This window comes from Lissotriton vulgaris, chromosome 6 (genome assembly GCF_964263255.1).
Source record: "Lissotriton vulgaris chromosome 6, aLisVul1.2, whole genome shotgun sequence".
In the NCBI taxonomy this organism is placed as follows: domain Eukaryota; kingdom Metazoa; phylum Chordata; class Amphibia; order Caudata; family Salamandridae; genus Lissotriton; species Lissotriton vulgaris.
This window is the reverse complement of record NC_141694.1, coordinates 225097350-225116873: the sequence shown is the minus strand read 5'-3', so window position 1 is coordinate 225116873 and position 19524 is coordinate 225097350. Positions and strand designations below refer to the sequence as shown.

Genomic DNA, 19524 nt, shown 5'->3' with positions numbered 1-19524 from the left:
GAAGTGTAGTGGTCGAGGCCTAGTACATCGAGGACCAGAAATTATGAAGCCCTTGAGTTACTATTGCATCAGGCAAGGCAGCGTAAGGGCTAAATTTAGATTTACCAAGCCACGCAAACCCACCTTGGCTTGATAAACACAAGGCAATACAAGTCGTACTCTGCTTCGTGAAAGCATTACGTGGGAGGAGGGTCGAGGGTGAGTGTCCCCACGCTTTGACTCATGCTTTTTGGTGCGCTCCCAGTGATTGTAAGAGTAGTGACCCTGGGAATGCATGAACATTGTACGCTTTCCCAGTAGAGGTGCAACGTGGAGAAATATCTTTATTCCTTCTCGTTTTTTCCTCTGTCTTAGCCACCAACATACAGCACTGACAGCCCAACAAAGTAATGGCTGTAGGAGGTTTTGCATCTTTTCTGCCCGCCCTATTTAAAGTGAGCAGACAAATGTCAAATTTTGACTGTCATTCAAGACCAGGTAAAACCTGGCGGTAAGAGCCAGTGAAAACGGCAAAATTACCCAATTCCATGTAAGAAAACTCCCTTGGAGAGAGGGTCATTGTTTTTCTTATTTTCAAAAACAAAGTCCCACTTTGGGATTTTGTTTTTAAGAAGAAAAAAAAATGAAAGTTTGAGGTACAGATCCGTCATATTGATGCAGCAGTCTGTCAAATTTTCAGTGCATTATCAGGATCCGCCATGACGGCGTCTCCTGGAATAGCAAGCGATGTACACTGGGCTGACAGCTATCTCTAACTCTGGCAGGCGGAGTACCCCCACCATTGCAGGAGTAAAGTACTGTGCCATGGTGATGACACATAATCTGTCCACCGAGCTCTAAATCAGACCCTGTTTCATAAAGTTTTTGAATTTAGTTTCACTCTTGATGAAGTTGTAGTCCACTGCTCAAAACACTATTCAATCATATAATAAAAAAATGTTTAAAAAAATTCCTCAGACATAATTTTAGATTATCAAATGTGCACGTGTCATAATGTTTATTAAATTATGCTATTTATTGTTGTGATTGATCAATGTATAACAATCTCTAAGGGTATTATAAACCAATTTGAAAAGAAATATAATTATTCAGTAAAATATAGTGCAAATGTAATTACAGCAGTTGCTTGACCGATGTGGATAAAACAATTACAGTGGTGATGTAGTCAATTATAGTTGCTTGGTGTAAGGCCTCTGGAAAGATATAAGTATTACCTGGCTTCCACCATTGACAAGCGCCATTGATGAGCTTGAACATAAATCTCTTGGAGTAAATGTGGGACTGCCAGGGATTTGGATACACATGCTTTCATTGCAGAGATCTGAAAGTCCTAACCCTGAAACTGAACCACACATTGTACAGTGTAGAAGAGGTTAAATAAAAGGGACACTTTGAGCAACCAGCATGATAGAAATTCTGTCAGAGATGCGGGGGCCAAAACCAACCAAACCGTAAGTTCTTTATGGTTTGGTTGGTCAAGGGTTTTTGAATCCTTTTATGAAAAACCTCTTTAGGTGGTAGCGTTGACAGCCAAGAAAGTAGATTGGCAATTTCTGCCTCAAACATAGGGCATATACTACCGGTGAGCTTCTCAAGAAATCAGAATTGAGTTTAAATAGGACAGGACTCCTCGATTCCCCAATAAAGTACAAGTGAATAAGTGAATGTTATGTCCCATGCGTTGCACCGCTATAGAGATGCAGTGAGAGAGTGCAGTCGTTTATCCTCAAACTTCTCAAGGAAGTGGTTTATTTTCTGTTGCAGTGCATCATCCAGCATCTGACTTATTTTCTCCTTTTCCATGATCTTATCCTGCCTTGTGCGTTCAGCTTCCTTTAGGGAAATGTTTTCAATTTTTGCGATTCCCTCAAGCTTCCGGTAGGTCATTGTGTCCGTGGTGCTGTCCAATTTCCTCAGGCGAGAAGACACTGCCCTTGGTTTTCTTGATGGCGCACAGCTGGAGGCTTCATGAGTCTTGCTAGTGGCTGGTCTGAGTTTGTATTTTGCCCACTCGTCATCAGAAACAGCTCTTCTCAAGAAGGGTGTCTGGTCTGAGATTAAGCCATTGCCCACTCCATCACGGGCCTGTTGCCAAGGAGAGGCATGAGGTACTCTTGATTGGCCAAGTCTAGGAGATGCGCTGCTTGCTCTTGCGAATGCTCCAGGCTTAAGTAGAGTGTCATGCTTCCGTATGACACTACTAGGCCTTTCAACCTTCAAACAACGGATTTCACTCATGACATGGTCGAGCGTGGTTCTTTGGATGGTCTTGCGCTGGGCGAGAATATTCCTGCAGAGCTTCTCGGCCTGGTTAGTCTCTTTCCTTAGTGTTGACATAGTAAAATAATGCTGGTAGTGGATGCCATCGAGTTTCTCGCAGAGCTCTTCTTCTTCTTTTTGATTCAGAAAATGGGCATCAACCATCACCATTGGTGATTTGGCTCTGCATTTCGCCTGTTGCTCCATTCTATGCAGAGAGGTGCTTCACCTGTAAAAGGATAGATTTGAGAGTGTTAGATGTAATAAATAATAGGTACGCTTGCACAGCATGCACCAGTAAGGGCTACATTAGGCAGGACCATTGTGTGGCCTGGTAACACCTCCCATCATAGTGGCAGTAATTCTGGGAAACAGAGTTACCAGGGTTTAGGTGTAGGACCGCGAAGGTCCCCTCAGAAATAAGGAATTACCAAGGGAATCAGTGATTCAGGGTCCTATTCCCCTGTTAATTTCTCATTTCTCCATGCAGTCTCACCTGGAGAGTCCAGCTGATTTCAGCAACTAATGTCTCCAGGAAGATGAGACAGGATCCGCAGGGTTTCAGTAGATCTTCCAATTACAATGGGGCCCACGTGGTCCATTAGACCCCTGGACTCCAGACTCCTGCTCTAAGAACTATGCAACTGAATCCTACAATACCCATGGAATTGCAGAAGGAAGGATATGGGAATGAAAGTGAGATGGGTATGCTTTGAAAGTAATGTTTTAAGATTTAATGAAGCCAAATAAACTATTTTTATAAACTGATTAGAGTCTTGATTGACTCAATAGTCTACAGGTTGCAGCTCTACCAGCAATCCAGCGAGTTGCCATAAGATACAGTCTTTTAATATTGTTTTATTTCATGGGAAAGTTTCTGTTGCAATGTCTGACAGCTTGTAGGCTACCATTTCTCCAGAAATATATACAGACCACAAAAAAACCCTGAAGCTGACAGTAATGTATTCATTTCCTCCTTGTCCATTTTCCTCGTCCCAATCCTTACATCAAGTGTTGTCAATTACAAAGATAAGATTTAACAATCTTACCCCCTGGAATAGACCTAAACACAAATACTGATGCTCAGTCCCTAACTTAGACTGAACCTTCTCTCTGAGAGTCATAAAGCTACCATACTTCTTGTGATTTTCTGTCTCACAACACTGGATATCTACCTTCCCTGTTGGTAAGAGATTTTATTTTTGTTTTATATTCTCACCCTGTACATTGCCTGACACCTGATTCCCTTAAAGAATGACGTCCTCTGGTTTGCTAGTAAAATGCAGCTATAATTGAAGTGTGGTGGGCCCCTCCTGCCCCTGGGTCCTGGTGCTACTGCACCTGTTGTACTATTTAGACTTACTACCCTGCCATGTACTGCCCATGTGGTTGTACCCTAACCAGCACAGGTGTTTCTGGTCAGTCACTCTGTGTGGGTTTATTTAGTTGAAGGGGCCTTGCTATAGCAGTCCTCATTACCTCCCCCAGGCTCCTGGGCTTTCTCAACTTCTACTGCTCCTTCATTTGTTGAATGTCAGCCATTTTTTTGCACAGACTCTGTGTCTGCTGGTGGTAAAGTGTGGGTCTGGTGGAGCGCACTCCGGTCGTTTTATAGATGCAGGCACAAAGGTAAAGAAGCTGTCAGGAAGTGCACAGAAAGTGCATTTCCAAAAGGTGGCTCGCTGTCAGTGCGCCCCCTGATGGCAAAGGGAAAATTGGGTCATGTGGACCCCACCCAGACATCCCCTTGCAGGTGGGTGCAGCCACTCACTGCACCCGCCTGCAAAGGGATCTCTAATCCTTCCTCAGGGTGCAGGCGGGTTGCCAGCTGCACTTTGAAACACAGAACAGCTTTGAAACAGATGTTCCGTAATTCACTTGAATTGCGCTGTCCCCATGGGCAGGACGAGTTCACGGCTATCGTGAGGGTAGTGCATTCACTGTAATAGGGTGCATTTTTCCTGTTTGCGCAAGGCACACCTATTCAAAGGTGCACAATGGTGCAAAGAGGGAAAGTGCACCCTATGTGTAATAAGGGCACTGGTTTTTAATATTGCATGATGAACCTGAGAAGGCCGCTGTAGAACGTATACTTGTACTTCCCTTTAGCTCCACCGTGCATGCCTACAAGGTTCTATATGGTGAATGTTTGGTGAGCCTATATAGCATAGGGGTAAAACCTTCTGTCATAAGACAACAAGGTCACTTGCTAGGGACCCAGCACCCGCAGGCTCAAAATTCATAAATCAATTCTCCATGCAATTTATCTATGGTTACAAGTGTGGTATGAAACATTACAATTAAAATGGAGTGATAATAATTGCGTCCTGTGTGCAGAAAGGTTCTTAGTGCCTTTGACACCAAGCGGCCTTGATTATGTGAACAATCTCAGAGTCTCTCAATGATTTCTCAAAAAGGATCTCAGATAGGTGAACACATTCTACTTTTCGCATGAAAATGTTCAATGAAGACCACATTTAGTCTCAGTTTATATGGTCAACAGACTTTTACGAGTTTCAACAGTACACTACTGATTCTGTTCTGAAAAACATAAGTTGGGGGTTAGGAGCCGAAGTCTAATTTGTAATTGCTATGCTGCCTTCCCTTTGACAAAGTATCACTTTGACATATTATAACTTTAATTCTTGGTTCACTAAAGTCCACTGGATTGGACAAGAGTGTAAATAACTTGACTTGACCTGAAAGGCACTGCGGGGTGAACACAGTACATTGTTTCCTTTGTCATCACACACCCTATCAATGCTCTGTGTGTTTATCCTTCACTTTAAATAGTAACTACATTCCGAATTTCAGAATCAGGAGACATTTCGAATCCAGACTTTTGAACTCAACCAATTTGTGTGACCTTGGGAAAATCACTGCATCTCCATAGCTCCTTTCCCTAACCGAACTCAACCTGGGACCATCTAGAAGCAGTTTGAAAGGGGTGTACCAACAACACCGGCTCCATGATGCCAAGAGAGCCCACCTCGCGCACGGTGGGCTGGCAAGGAAATAGGGTAGCAGAATCTCGCCAAAGAACACTGAAAAAGAAAAACAAAACTGAATGGCAAATGACGCATTCTCCAAATAAATTGGCAAAAAAATCTACGGATTCTCAAGAGGTATTAATGAAATATTCTAACACTTTTAGGGGTACCTGCCAGGACATACTTCATATTTTGCCGCAATTTATGTGAATTGTCTCAACTGTTCCCTGGTGTAGCTTACACAAACTGGGACACACTGTGGCAGTGCAGAGATGCTGTTTGCAGGGGTTGCAGATATTGGAGTCTCTTAACCTCTCCAGCACTCCCAGCTCCAAATCTTTCAGTGAAAGGATTCCTTTTATCTGTGTTGCGTCCTGGCCGGAAGCAGGTGTCAGAATGAAAAGCAGCAGGGATGGACACTTCCCTACCTGGCATACAGGCTCAGCAGCCCATCAAGGAAACCCAAGTCCCACTCTTTCTGTTGTTTTATAAGTTTGTCAAGAGGTAACTTGCGATGTAAAAGGTGGGTTGCTCTCTATTCCTATCCCACTAGTTTATTTATCTTAAAACATAAACTGAATTCTTTGTGTTAGTAAGTGCTGCAGAAATGCTGAATGCTAATCGTTACTACAAGACTCAGTTGCACTGATTTTGTTGACAAATTTGAGGGCAAAAGATGACGGTGAAACCAAAACATGAATCTTTTTGGCTTTCCAGGTTACTTGCTGCAGATTTGTGAGTGTGGTCCTGCTGCAAACCTACTGCATGTAACCTGCTATTCTTCCAGAATTAGAACGAGTGTGGCAGCAGGTGACACAGAGTCTCTGCAACAAAGGCATTGCTGTGCCCTGTATGTGAGAGAATTGAGGCTTTATCACATAAAGTGAGAACTGGGAGGGAGCATTAACTTCACACTCAGTTCCTGAAACAGTTGCAGGCTGGCTGGTGTTTTAAGTAGTTGAAGAGCTGCAGCAGGTCTATTTTACCTCTGTAGATGGTGGTAAGTGGTTGCTTGTCACTGAGTTTCATGAGTTGGCATGTGCTGCTCTTGACTGGAAATATGGCACCACTTGTTGACATACTAAAAGCAAACAACTGAACATAACAAAAAAAATGCACAAAGAAATATAAAAACACAATTAAAACACAGTAGGGCATATCACAACATAACAGAACTCAATACCTGAACTACAACACAACACAGGGGGGGCTCCTCCTCTATGGCGTAGAAGTGTCGCCCTCTGGTGAAATGCCAGCACACAGAAGAAAACTAAAATGTCAATAAAACTATTTTATTGTCATTTTATTTTTGACTTCTAGTCTGTAAGTCTGGGGTGGGGCTAGGCCACATCTTCGCGTCAGCAGCAGGGTGAGTGGTAGTGGGCTCCAGTTAGAACTGTTTTGTGATCTGTCTGGTGGTGTGCAGCCCTGCCAAGTTTCCCAGGACCAGGCGTGGTATGCTCCTCCTGTCCAGGTTTTTAATTTAAATCCTGGGGCATGTACGTTTTGCTTATTCCAGCATAAAAGGGGACTACAATTCTCAGAATTCAAAGTAAAAATCTGTACTAAAGTAACGCAGGATGCATAGAACTGGGAAACTTGGCAGCGAAGGGTGTTTGAAGTGGTAGAAGATGCTAAAATTGAAATTTTCCAATATAGCATTATCAGGAATAGTGTATGCTGTGTTTTCAGCAATAGTATACAAAGAAAACCTAATTTAAGTCTTTAGAAGACCTCAGTCCAGACTTGTGTGGAGTTCATCCAATTACAGTGAGTAGGAGAAAGCAAAATCTGCATGACTGCCTTTATTTATTTCTACTTAACTTTTCTTATGTGATCTAGAGTTAAGACATATTATGTATGACCATGTCCCTGAGTCCTTGCTTTAAATGAAGCAACGCATACCATTCTGGGTTTTGATGTTTTACATTCAATGTAAGACTGGGATTACAAATCTCAGCAGGCATAGTGCTATTGGCTAAAAAGCCAGGATGGATTGAAGTTCTCACACATGATATAGGCGGCATTTGGCAGCTATAAAATCAAAATAATATTAAATTCAACAATGCAATCCTAATACCCTAAATCACGTATGAAACTTTTTTTATTCTTGTAAAAATAATTTTTCCACATATTGTGGAACCTACTGTGTTTCCCGTGCTTGCTCCAACAGTTCCCTGCATTCATAGCTTCCATCCAGCCACTCATGAGTTGGCCTGGGCAGAGTTTGCGAAGTTTTGCTATGTGGAACTCCGCGAAGCGATAAAAAAACTCTGCTGCGCTACGCAGAGTTTTGCAAGCGGCAAAGTGTGATACGCTACGCTGATTTTTAGCATCCGGTGTTTATCCCGCGCTGTAAAATCAGCACGCACAGCACCACCTGCAGCGCAAGAAAGTGCTGCTTCTTTCTGCCTCTCGAGTGGATGTTCTACTCAAGCATCAGCTTCCTTAGCGTGAGCGAATGGTTTCTCAAACTGAGCGGTAGCGACCAACTGTGTTTCTAGTAACGCTACGCTCTACGTGGAGCGCAGGGTGGAAAAACTCCGGAAACTGAGCAAGCGGAGCGGAATTTCATGCCCAGGTCTACTCATGAGTGCCACCGTCTGTTTTTCCAGTCCTGACATTTAGTGAAGTAAATTTCATGCTTGTACTTGTAGTTTGTCTTTACAAGGGGCAGGATGCAAAGTGCCCATGGTAAAAAAAGGCCTGGATCTGGCTATTGTACCAGTCCTTACACAAGTCCCTGTTGGCAGCTATGTTACTTCGACTGGAACTGCACAGTGATTAAGTCATTAATCGAGTGACACAGTTCTGCTCATACACTCCCTCTCATCGTGAATGGAAAGTCAACTTGACCAATCACAAATGGTTTTTAAGAGTGGTTCTCCACATATGTCCGTTCCCTCCCAGTTGCCGCCTGTCGTCCTAAGTGCCGCTAATGAGGTCCTCGATCTGCGTACATACACCGAATGGATGCCAGTTGTATGTTATTGTTTCTGATGTGTAAACTGGAAAAAAGACACTACTTACACTAAATAAGAAGCTATGGGAAAGCCAAGGGGCTGGGTTTTACACTGCTAACTCGTGTAAACACATGCATGAACAAATGTTATTTTGCACGTGAAAGTCAGACCTACTGTATTTGCCAAAGCTGGGGAGAAAAATAGCGAAAAAACATTGCTTTCTGGACAGAAAGCACCTACGAGATAAAGAACTGACAAAAATGTTATGAATTCGTGTACTTTTCACATGCAAAATAGATTCCCGTGTATTCAATATAAAGCACTTTCTAGAAGGCGGACTGATACACAAAACAGCCAGTAGTAAGAAGTGAGGTTAAAAAGATCCTGCGGCCAAAACCCACTCTGTATGCTTTACAGAATTAGTAACAGTCTGACTGGAGTATGCTGTGCTGTAAAGCCAGACCTACACGTGTAAACTCAAGTAAATAGCCGCCATTAAACACCCACAATCTATTCAAAGATGTACCTAGGAATAAAACCAATTGTAATTTTCTCCTTAGCACTCCGACACCCATGGGTAATTGGAGTTAAACCGATGTAAAATATATAGCAATTGTCTTATTAAAAAAATTGTGCATTGTTCGAACACTGATTGAGACTCTCGGCATTATTAATATATAATCAGATTAATTAAAAGTGCAGGTGAGATCTCCAGTTCTATTCATTACAAGGATGTGCAATCAGTGCATTGCATAAATAATAATATTTTGCCATCACCTGTCCCCCTTCCCCACCCTGACGCATCTTAATATTATTTTTTTTAAAGTTTGCTTCCAACTTACCATATTTTTTATTGTTTCCGCGCATTCGCTTTCACCACTCTCTGGAGCTCCCACCTTTGCATGTCATGTTGAGGGCTGCCTCTGGCGCTCTCTGCCCCACACTGACATTAATTATTGCCTCTGGCATCTATTAGGGCTGCCACAGAAATGAAAACAAACAAACAAACAAAACAGGCCCACAGAGCTCTCCTGGCGTGCACTGGAACAGCTGATGACGTTGACGATAAATCCTTTGTGCTCAGGCGTTAAGGGATTAGGTTTCTGAAGACAATTACCGCATTGTTGGCTTTGTATTGGAAGATCAAAGGTTGAAATAAGGTTGGTGGCGAGGCCATCGCTTGCTTGGTGGGGGGCCATGGGGCCGGGCCAGTCTTTTTGGAAAGGCAGCCAGGTGAGAATTACGGTAAATTTCCTCAAGCAGTGATGCCCTTCCAGGGCTGCTAATACTCTGATGTAACTAATACCTACTCAATGAGATAAGTTACTGTGCTGAGCAGTTGTAAGCAGAGGTGACTAGGAAAGTGCAGCCAACCACCAGCTCAGCACAATAAACTCAACAGTATTCTGCACAGGTGGTGACCAGGGTTGCTGGCCTATCTTGTTAGAGCTTGTAGTTCTGCGTTTACCAGGATTGTGCCCTCCCCATCCCCCCACAAGCAGGTTGCGCTTACTTCAGGCGGTTTGCCGTTCACCACTTAACCTTCGATTATAGAAACATTATTTTCCTTGGCACTTTTTTTAGAACAAAAAAGAAAATGTTTTGAATGAATGATTCCTGAGGAATCAACTTCATATTCTTCTTTGTTCTACCTAGAGTCCTTAGGTTTGAGGTCAAGTCATGGATTGCATTACCTTCTTTCTACCAGCTCTGAAGCAGTCAGTTTAATTCTGCTGTTGAGCCAACTTTCTCAAGTCCATCTACCATACCCAGAATTAGTTCACCCTCATCAGCAAGTATAAATACTACAGCCTAGTTCTCTATTTGTAAAACAAAATGGCTGCAGATTATTAACACTTCCATGGAGGCTCCATGGTCAACCCATTCCCTGACCAAACTGTCTTTTTAAGGACAACTTACAGGCAACAACATTTGTCTTCCAGTCCATGGATTAACCAGCCTTAAGATAAGGCCAGCTTAAGTACACACTTCAGTCATACCACTCCTTCAGTATTCTTTGCGGACCCCAAGGTTGCCCATTACATCAGGATAAACTAGTTCATCTTCCACCAGAGGCCCAAAACACAGTGCAACACACAATGAGAAGCTTGGATTTCCCTTTCAACCCTCCTTCACCAAAGTGAGAGAATCACAGTTTACCAGGGAAATGCATTCTTTAGCAACATGATTTTTAATGTGGATGTTGGTGAGGTACAGGGTTATCACTTAGAGACTATTGTTCCTAAGAATTGAAGAAGACGAGTCAAAGTACTGTAGGGGCGACTAAAGCAAAAGTGAAAATGAGAGTTTACAGTTCAGTGAGTACATAAATGCTAAATAGTAGAGCCATTTGAGGAACTGTAAGAGGGAGAGAGTTGATGTGAGTGTGAATAAAATGGGATAAAAAAGACATAGGAAGACTAGGGAAAGTGGAACCACTGGACATGTTCATCTGAAATGGTGGAGGAACATGTACAGCAGTGGTTCCTAAACTGTGCACTGCGGCACTAGGTGTCTCTGGCTGGTTTTGGCTGGGATTAAAATGGAAGGACTACAGAGACCAGGCTTACATTCCTCTGCCAAAAAAGTAATGTAATGGAGAGCTGCGCCTGGAGGCCAATTGGTCAAGGGAGCTGTGGGTCAAAAAAGTTTGGGAATCACTGACCTATGGAATCTTGTTAATGACTCATCAAGCCAAAAACCAAGACTGCCTACACTCAACTCCACAGAAACTATTACATCAATCTAGTGCCCAGGCGCCCTTATCCAATCCATGGATTTTGGAAATAAAAACATAATTGGTCGATGTAGATGAATATGGAAGAGGGGGTAACAGAAGGTGTAGACAAAAAGGAAGTCAATTAGATTATGAACATGATATCCCTCCCCAACTAAACATGAAGTGGACAGAAGCTATTAGGTGGAGATGTTCAGGGTAATTCTTGAGCCTCTGCACTGACCATGGCTTAGATGATATCAGGACTGAGTCTGGCAGTCTAATGAGATCTCAAAGGCGGAGCCTCGGTGAGAGAGACAGGGTACTACCTCAGGCTCCGTCTCCTGTGAGTGAGAAAGAAAGAAAGCAAAAGAGAAAAAAGACAAAGGAAGGACGAGAGAAAAAATTTAGAAGGAAAGGAGGAAGGGTAAGAATGAAGGAAGAAACAAACAAACAAAGAGAAAGAAGACAAGAAAGGAAGGAAGAGAGAAAGCAAAAGAGAAAAAAGAAAAGGAAAGTAAGGAAGAGAGAAAGAAAGAAATACAAAAGGTGAGGAGGGTAGGAGGGAAGTAAAAAGAAAGAAATGAAGAAGAAAGCAAGAAAAGAAGGAATAGCGGGAAGAAAGGAAGGAAGAACTAAAGAAAGGGAGGAAGGAAAATAGAAAGACCGGGTTGGCAAGATTGACAGAGCTCACTAATTTGCTTCTACTCAGAGTTCATGCGAGCTGATGTGAAATAGCAGCAATCCAATAAACAGGGCATCTTCAATAGGAATATGCAACAGCATAAGCAAGGATGAAACCTGCCAAAGCTGGAATGTGGCCTGTGCTCACTGGAATAGCGTCCTGCTATCACACCAGGCTTTAAACACACAGACAAGATTGAAGCAATTATAAATTAAAACAAAAACACTGGCACTGAAGGGATCTTCCTTGTGCGCGGACGTGCTCCTTGTGAAAGAAGCGCTCTGACACCTTCGGGTAAAGTCCGCGCTATATAAAATTGCATAAATAAATAAATAAATAAACAAAGGGCAGTCAGTTAACGTGAAGTTCACCAGTGGCTTTAGAAGGCTGACCCACTTGGCCCATGCTATATGCTGTAGTGGGCGGAAGCACAATGTAAATTATCCAGCTACAGACCAATCGATGAAGAGAGGTGACTGAAAGGCCCTTTGTGTAAGTATATCATGAATATAAGTTTAGTAAAATCAAAAGGTCTTGGCTAACCTCAGACTTAAAATAACGTGCAGGTGTATAACATGTTGTTTGAGAAACACAGGGACTCCCCCATGGTTCTTATTGTTTCGCTTGCTGTTTTCCACTACATATCATAACAGAGCTGAGGGGCCCCCTGACAGATTGGGAACTCTCAGAGGTTCCTCGGGCCGCGAGGACTTGTGTTACCGTCCAATCACTTTCACAGCATGAAAAATGATTGGACTCAAGTCAAGTCAAGTCAAGTCAAAGGATTTGTATAGCGCGCTACATACCCGGAGGGTCTCAAGGCGCTTGAAGAAGGGGGGGGGGGGGGATTACTTGTCAAATATCCAAGTTTTAAGTTGCTTTCTGAATGCAAGGTGGTTCTGATAAGACGAAGGTGAGTGGGGAGTGAGTTCCAGGTTTTAGCTTTCTCACAGAGAAAATAATTAGATAACAAAATAAAAAATTGAATTCTGCTAAGAAAAGTGAGGAAAAAACACACACCCACAGCTCAGTTCTTTAGCACCACAACTAGTTTGTATATTGGAGATACAATAATGTATATTTTTCATGGCTTGGCAAGAAACATCCACTCTCCCATACAATCTTAGAGATTGCAATATAGGCTCTCCAGCTCTACCAACTCATTGGAATCTCTGCCCCCCCCTGTGGTATGAATATGAACTGTGCCTTCTTACTTCAGAAAGGTAGTAGGTTAATCAAGAAGAAAATGGGTGAATTCAGCATGTCCCTTGCCCTTTCCAGCACTCCACTACCCTACTCGGACTTTTAACTCAGGTCTGTGCCTAGCTCCACAATTGTTATTGTCTTTCTTCACTGCACAACATGTGCAATTTAGAAAGCCAGCTCCAACCCCGTTCGCATCATTCCCATATTCCATACTTGAAAAGAAAACACAGACCACACCTATAGCGTTCTGGGGGGAGGGGGGGTTGACTTTTCCCCAGACCCGCTAATGCCCCTTAAATCATCAAAACATCACTCCTACCTTCAAAACAGCCAGCTTTATTACAAGGCATGTATGTATGTATATGGTATTTCTATCACATGAACCTAGCCATAAAGAGTTCGAGACAAGCATATGTTCATTGAGTAATTGAAGAGGAAGCTGATCTGTGGACTCTTAATGCATTGTAAAGTAGTGTTCTTTAAAGAGATGAGTTTTCAACTGTGTCTTGTAGCAGTGTTGGGACGGTCCAGGTGGATATGGGAATGTTGTTCCAGATCTTGGGAGTGTAGATGGAAAAGGCCTGCTATCTTGTTTTTTCTTTTTTACTCTTCTTAGTCTGATGATGTCCTGGCTGTAGGTGTGTCAGAATCCACCAGCGATGGTGAGCTTGTCTGCAAGCTAAGCGCAGGTGCTAGTTGTGATGGCTTTGTAAATGATGCAGCTGGGTTTGAAGATGGTGCTGGCAGGAGAGGGGAGCAAGTGGAGTTCCATCAGGATGGGGGTAATGTGATCTTATTTTGTCAGGCCCTGGATGAGACGTGCTCTTGAGGAGTAGTCCTGAAATGTCAGCATCACTACCAAACCACATATTTCTCACATGTTCTCTCAACGTCTCCTCAATATCTACTCAGTGATGTATAAAGACTGGCCCAGCCCAGCCCATAGAAGGCACCTCCTGCCTCTCATACATGAACATATCTGGTCCTGTGCCTCCGTTGCCTTGGCCAACTTTCCTTATCTCTAAGCATCACAGACACTAAAATGCTATGCTTTCGAAACATCTGTTCTCATGATGAGACCATTACACTCATTGTATTGCTCAAGTGATTGGGGAAACCTTTTTGTTGCCTGACGACACCTACTGTCAGCTGTATCCTGCGTAGTCCAGGGGAACTGCTAAGCCCGCTGTTGACGCTGCCTGAACTCGCCCACTTGTCTCCCGCTGCCTTACGCTCATTGACCATCTGGAGCGAGGCAGCCGAGCGGAGACGAGCGAGAGGCGGACCACAACCCCCAAAGTGCTGTGCGATCTGCCGCGTCACCGCTCTGCGCCAGGAGGCGCTTAAAAGCGTCATATTGCCATTGTGGAGGGGGAAACCTTTTTGTTGCCTGATGACGCCTACTGTCAGCTGTATCCTGCGTAGTCCAGGGGAACTGCTAAGCCCGCTGTTGACGCTGCCTGAACTCGCCCGCTTGTCTCCCGCTGCCTTACGCTCATTGACCATTTGGAGCGAGGCAGCCGAGCGGAGACGAGCGAGAGGCGGACCACAACCCCCAGAGTGCTGTGCGATCTGCCGCGTCACCGCTCTGCGCCAGGAGGCGCTTAAAAACATCATTATTCCCGTCTCGCGGGACGCCGGGCGAAGCCCGGTCAAAGGGCGGGCCCTCTACGGACCTCATCGGCCAGAAGAGACCGGACCGGGCCTGTTACTCTGCCCGAAAATCTGTCGGGGTACCTATATTTGACATTTGTCCATTTATATGCTAAAAAAGCTGTGTGTTGAGTGATAAAACCCCTATTATATATCTTCTTGTATTTGTACTGCATTAATATACCAGGGTTCATTGTCCTACGGACATCTCAAAAATTGTCTCTCATTATAGTATGGAGATGCGTGAGACTAGAAGTAGGGCAGCAGCAGGGGGGAAGAAACTAACAGGCACCCTAGATGACTTTATTGTAAGAACTCATATACTGATTGATGAGGGGATTTCCTTGATGGAAAGAAGGGTATTGCAGGATTTGGAACATGCAAAAAGGTCTTCTATGGGCCATTTTGCTAACGTACGGAGCCAAAATAGAGGAGAGAATAACATATTACCTTTGGATGGGACTAGTACAGCAGTTTCGCAAACTCCCCTTGAAACATCTAATTTTACTCAGGTGCCCCTAGTCCAAACCTTAACATCTACCCAGGCATCGACTAGTGTTTTGATACATACAGCAGTGACCCCTAAAGATAAAAATGTTGTGATACAGGGGATAAAGGAAGGGGCAATTCCTAAAAAGAGGACACATCAAAATATGCTTACTAATGCATGTGGTAAAGACCAACTAATAGACACAAGTAACACACTTATTGCTAATGCTAATTATACACAAGGAGAAGATCCTCTGCCCCCTAACACAGTGTGCCTAGCCATATCGGATGATACCATTCTGGATGATTCGATGGCCGATTTAATCTCCAATAGCTCTAGGAATAGCTCTGCCGAGGATAGCCTTAATGCTAGCAGGGTAAGAAAGACCACAATGCTATACTTGTTGGAGACTTCAATGAAAACCCTATTAACCCCATTGATAGAACTTCTTAAGGAGTTGGAGAAACAAATTCAGGACTTGAAAAAAGACACACAAATGTAGTATAAGAACTTGGCTAAACAAATAGTCACTGCTAGTGTGCCCAAGGCTAAGGCTACCGTAACAACATCCAATAAACCCGGCCCGACACTGACAAAGATTGTCTCAAATAGTACTTCTTTAAGTACAATTAATCCTGAAAAAGGAAAACTCCCTAATAATCAACCGCCAAAAACTGTATCAATACCCAAAAATTCGGCCCTACCTGATAAGGAGGCTCCAGTTCTACAAACTCCTAATCTATTACAGGACAAAGGCCAATCAGCTAAAAAGGAAGTGCGCAGAAATATAAACTTACCCCCAAAAGCCTCACCATATGTTGTGGTTCTGACTGGAGTGCCAGAACTAGATGCACAATCATTTGAAAACAACGGGGCACTTGTAAATAAGACCATACATTGGCTTAATAATAATTACCCTCTCCCGCCAGCTATTAAAAGCAATATCTTAATGTTTGAAAGGGTACCATGGATTGGGTATAATAAAAAAAGGGTACAGGGCGACTGTGTGGTAATAACCTTTGTGAATCCACGCACTGCGGAATACATTACAATGAGGGCCCCAAGAAACCACGGCCTGTCCATTGTGGCCAGGGCATTATCTTATTTCTACCCTGATGGGGAACATCCGGACAATAGATGGAGCTGGACTAGGGACAACCGACACCAAAGAGGCGGAAGTGATGTGGATTTTGATAGGAATCAGTATAATTCACAATGGGGAGCAGGGAATGAAGATGGATGGAATGTGGTGAAATATAGGGGGAGGACTCCTCACTTTGTCCCGCAAAGGTACGATATGGGATGGTTTGGTAATCAGCAACTTCCTCCCATTACTCCTTGTTACAATTGGTTTGACTGCCTGGAAATGGTGGATTGACTCCCTGAGGCAAAAGAGGTCCTTAAGGCATCTACTCCTGTAAACCTGGGGCTGATTAATCTACCAGGGTATGATGCGACACCTGAAACACGAGTGGTGCCCGGGATAACACAAGGGATGCTGGGTGGCCAAACTGGGGTTGCCGTAGAAGCGTTACCCATAGAAGAATTCTGTAAGGTGGTCTTTTGGAACGTGGCAGGTCTAAAACAAAAAATCCTCAATCCATCTTGGGATGATGTAATTACTGGTGTAGGCATACTAGCTTTACAAGAAACTTGGGCCATTGCACCGATACACCTAAATGGCTACAAAACCTATTTTACTCCTGCGGTGGTGGGTTTATATGGTAGACCCAAGGGTGGATTGACTATGTATATATCTAACCTGCTAGCATATGATAAGATTTCCTTTTCTCCGGGACCCCATTTGAGCCTACCTAGGTCAGCACGAGGACCTGCGGACTGCCTGTGGATCGCCTCTGCCTTCACGCGTCGCGGAACCCGCTGCGCGGGTCCCGCTTCGCTGAGGGGCGTTTGTTGGACTTGGGAGCAGTTGCAGTTTGGAGTGTCCAGGGCTGAGGGCTGCGAAGGCTGCGAGCAGGAGGGGCTGGACTCAGTTTCCCAAGAGTCCCAGCTCATCTCGCGCCCGCAACACCTGGGCCGCTCTCCCTCATCGCCCCGCCCCCAACAGACCGGTGAAAACCGTCGAACTTCTCCCTCTACGTGGGACCCCATTTGAGCCTACCTAGGTCAGCACGAGGACCTGCGGACTGCCTGTGGATCGCCTCTGCCTTCACGCCTCGCGGAACCCACTGCGCGGGTCCCGCTTCGCTGAGGGGCGTTTGTTGGACTTGGGAGCAGTTGCTGTTTGGAGTGTCCAGGGCTGAGGGCTGCGAGGGCTGAGGGCTGCGAGGGCTGCGAGCAGGAGGGGCTGGACCCAGTTGTAGGAGAGTAGGGTCTGCAATCCTATGATCACCCAGATTTTTTGCTTTTGTTTCACTGGTTTACGACTTTCTCTGGCTGTGGGCCTGCCAATCAGACCCACAGCCTGGCTGTTCTCTTTCTAAATTACAACATGTACCCTAGGTGCATTTACCAATTGGTACTGGGCCACCTTCTCAGACCCTGTAACTCAGGGCATAGGTGTACCCAGGGCTGCCAGGGGCTGCAGCATGTATTATGCCACCCCTGGCTGGCCTCCTACATTTGACACAACTGGCTGCATGACAGCTGGGGCAAAGTCGTGTAATCACCCTTTGCTGTAGGTGTAGTATACCTATACCTAACCCTAAAATGGACACACAGATTCCTATCAGTCACTCCTATGGCAGGCGTTGACAATCCTGAAGGCAGAGTGCTTGGAATCGTGTGAGATGGTGCTCTGGCATGAGCTGAGCCTGTCTGCAGCTTGCGGAACCAAGTCCTAATAGCTGTTCCATGATATCGCATACCATATACTCTTAAGTGCATTATAATCCTCGCGGTTAAATGCTAACTTTGGTATGGCTTTATCAAAACATGTCGAGTAAGGTGTCATACGAATTGGAATACTAACCCCTCGCCAATTCTGGCGACAGGGTTAGCATTCCACCCTTCTAGAGGGACACGACATGTATGTAACTGTGAACCCCGGTTAAAGTTAACTGAAGCCTCAGCTCCACAAAATGGATGCTGCCACCACAGACACGAGTCTGACCCCCTGCAGCTGGGAGTCCTTCCAGCGAGGGGAGCCTGGACAAAGGGTTTCCTGTCAGGGGCGGTGCTAGCACCGTCCCAGACATGGTTTTGTGTATCCTGGGTAGGCAGGGCTTTACAGGAAGGTGACTGCTGAGTGGCACCCCGGTGCTCACTACGCATAGGCCGGTCTGAACCAGTTCCAGGGGCACACCAGCCCCTGACCTGGGGAAAGTCCGGCATGGCAGAGGGGTGTAACCACCCCCCTCCTAGTCCCACCCATAGGCAGGACCTAGTCACCGGGTCAGCCCCCTTTTTTAGTATAAGGATGGGAGCGGGCCCCCTGTTCAAATTAGATCATCTTTGGAATCAAGACACGACTTTCTGCGAAAGGACTTCACGATTTCTTCCTCAAGATTCTCCCTTGTGGCTAAGGAGTAGTCACCCTGCATCCGCAGGCACCATCCTAAAGAACACTGCGGTCTGCTGCAAGTCCTTCATCACGAATCCGACGACCCAGCTCGACGAGACCCGGCTTCCCTGGCACCTCTGACCTCTACTCACCTCTACAGCCAAGCTGAGAACCGTGAGTGCGACGAGACCTCGAGGGACCGACGATCGCCAAGACTGCACGACATCTTTACTGCAAGCCCACCGTGTCCTCCACGGGTGAGTGCTTTGGGGTCCAAGAAGCCCCGACCCTGCGCAGCTCCAGCACCCAAGATCAGCCTCCCTGCATCTCCACGATCTGCGTGGGGCCCTTCTGCTGTTTGCTGTGCACCGCGTTGTTTGACTACTAGCCGGCTGGCTTGTGGCCTTCTGAACGACGCCCGACGACATCACTGCTGCTGGTCTGGTTGCTCCAGACTGGCCCTTGCTTCCTTCTTCAAGAGAGGCACCCCAGACCCTCCTGGTCCACTCTAGACGCCATTTTAGGTCCACCGCGTGGGCTTGAATTTGCCAAGGCTTTGTTGCCCAATCCTGGGTCCAGCGACGCCGACAGCTTCTATCTTCGTGGGACAGCTCGATCCTCCTTCCTGGTCGCCGACAACGCCTCCTGGTCCGTGAGATCTCCGAGCCCAGCGTCACCCACACGCCTTGTCGAGGTGGCTACCATCCGGTGCCCTCCCGGTGCCCACTGACTACTGGCTAGTAGTCTCGAACTTGGTCCCCTCTGCTTTCAGGTGTCATCTTCCATCGATCCAGGCTTGGATCCACCGAACTTTCTTCACTGGTCGCCTGCCAGCAACTTCTTTCTTCCAGGCTCCTGGTCCGTCAACGAGGATTCCCGACGTCTTTTGAGTCCTATGCAGCTGCAGCCCCTGGGCTAGGTAACTTTGGCATTTCGGTGCCCCAGCATAGCCTCACTATCCAAGGGTCAGAATCTACTTTCGTTTTCTCCCTACCAGGTCGGGTTCGCCCGAGAACACTAACTTTGCAATTCCTAGCTACCATAGACTTTGTCCCGCATCTCGCGTGAGAGTGCACACACTGCACCCGAGTCCCCTGGG

General features: G+C 45.4%; 1 protein-coding gene across 1 annotated transcript; it reads right to left on the bottom strand.

The window, feature by feature from the left end:
* Positions 1-1536: 1536 nt before the first annotated feature.
* Positions 1537-9097, bottom strand: LOC147707054 (uncharacterized). The gene is made up of 2 exons (XM_086925165.1): positions 9055-9097; positions 1537-2488 (listed from the first exon to the last, which is right to left on the bottom strand). Exon 2 carries the CDS (start codon positions 2464-2466, stop codon positions 1690-1692), a length of 777 nt encoding a protein of 258 aa, XP_086781291.1. The 5' UTR covers positions 2467-2488; positions 9055-9097; the 3' UTR covers positions 1537-1689.
* Between the last annotated feature and the right edge of the window lie 10427 nt (positions 9098-19524).

What these genes read in the sequence shown, in the direction of transcription:
- LOC147707054 (XM_086925165.1), bottom strand. Translation starts at nt 2,466, where the DNA reads ATGGAGCAACAGGCGAAATGCAGAGCCAAATCACCAATGGTGATGGTT.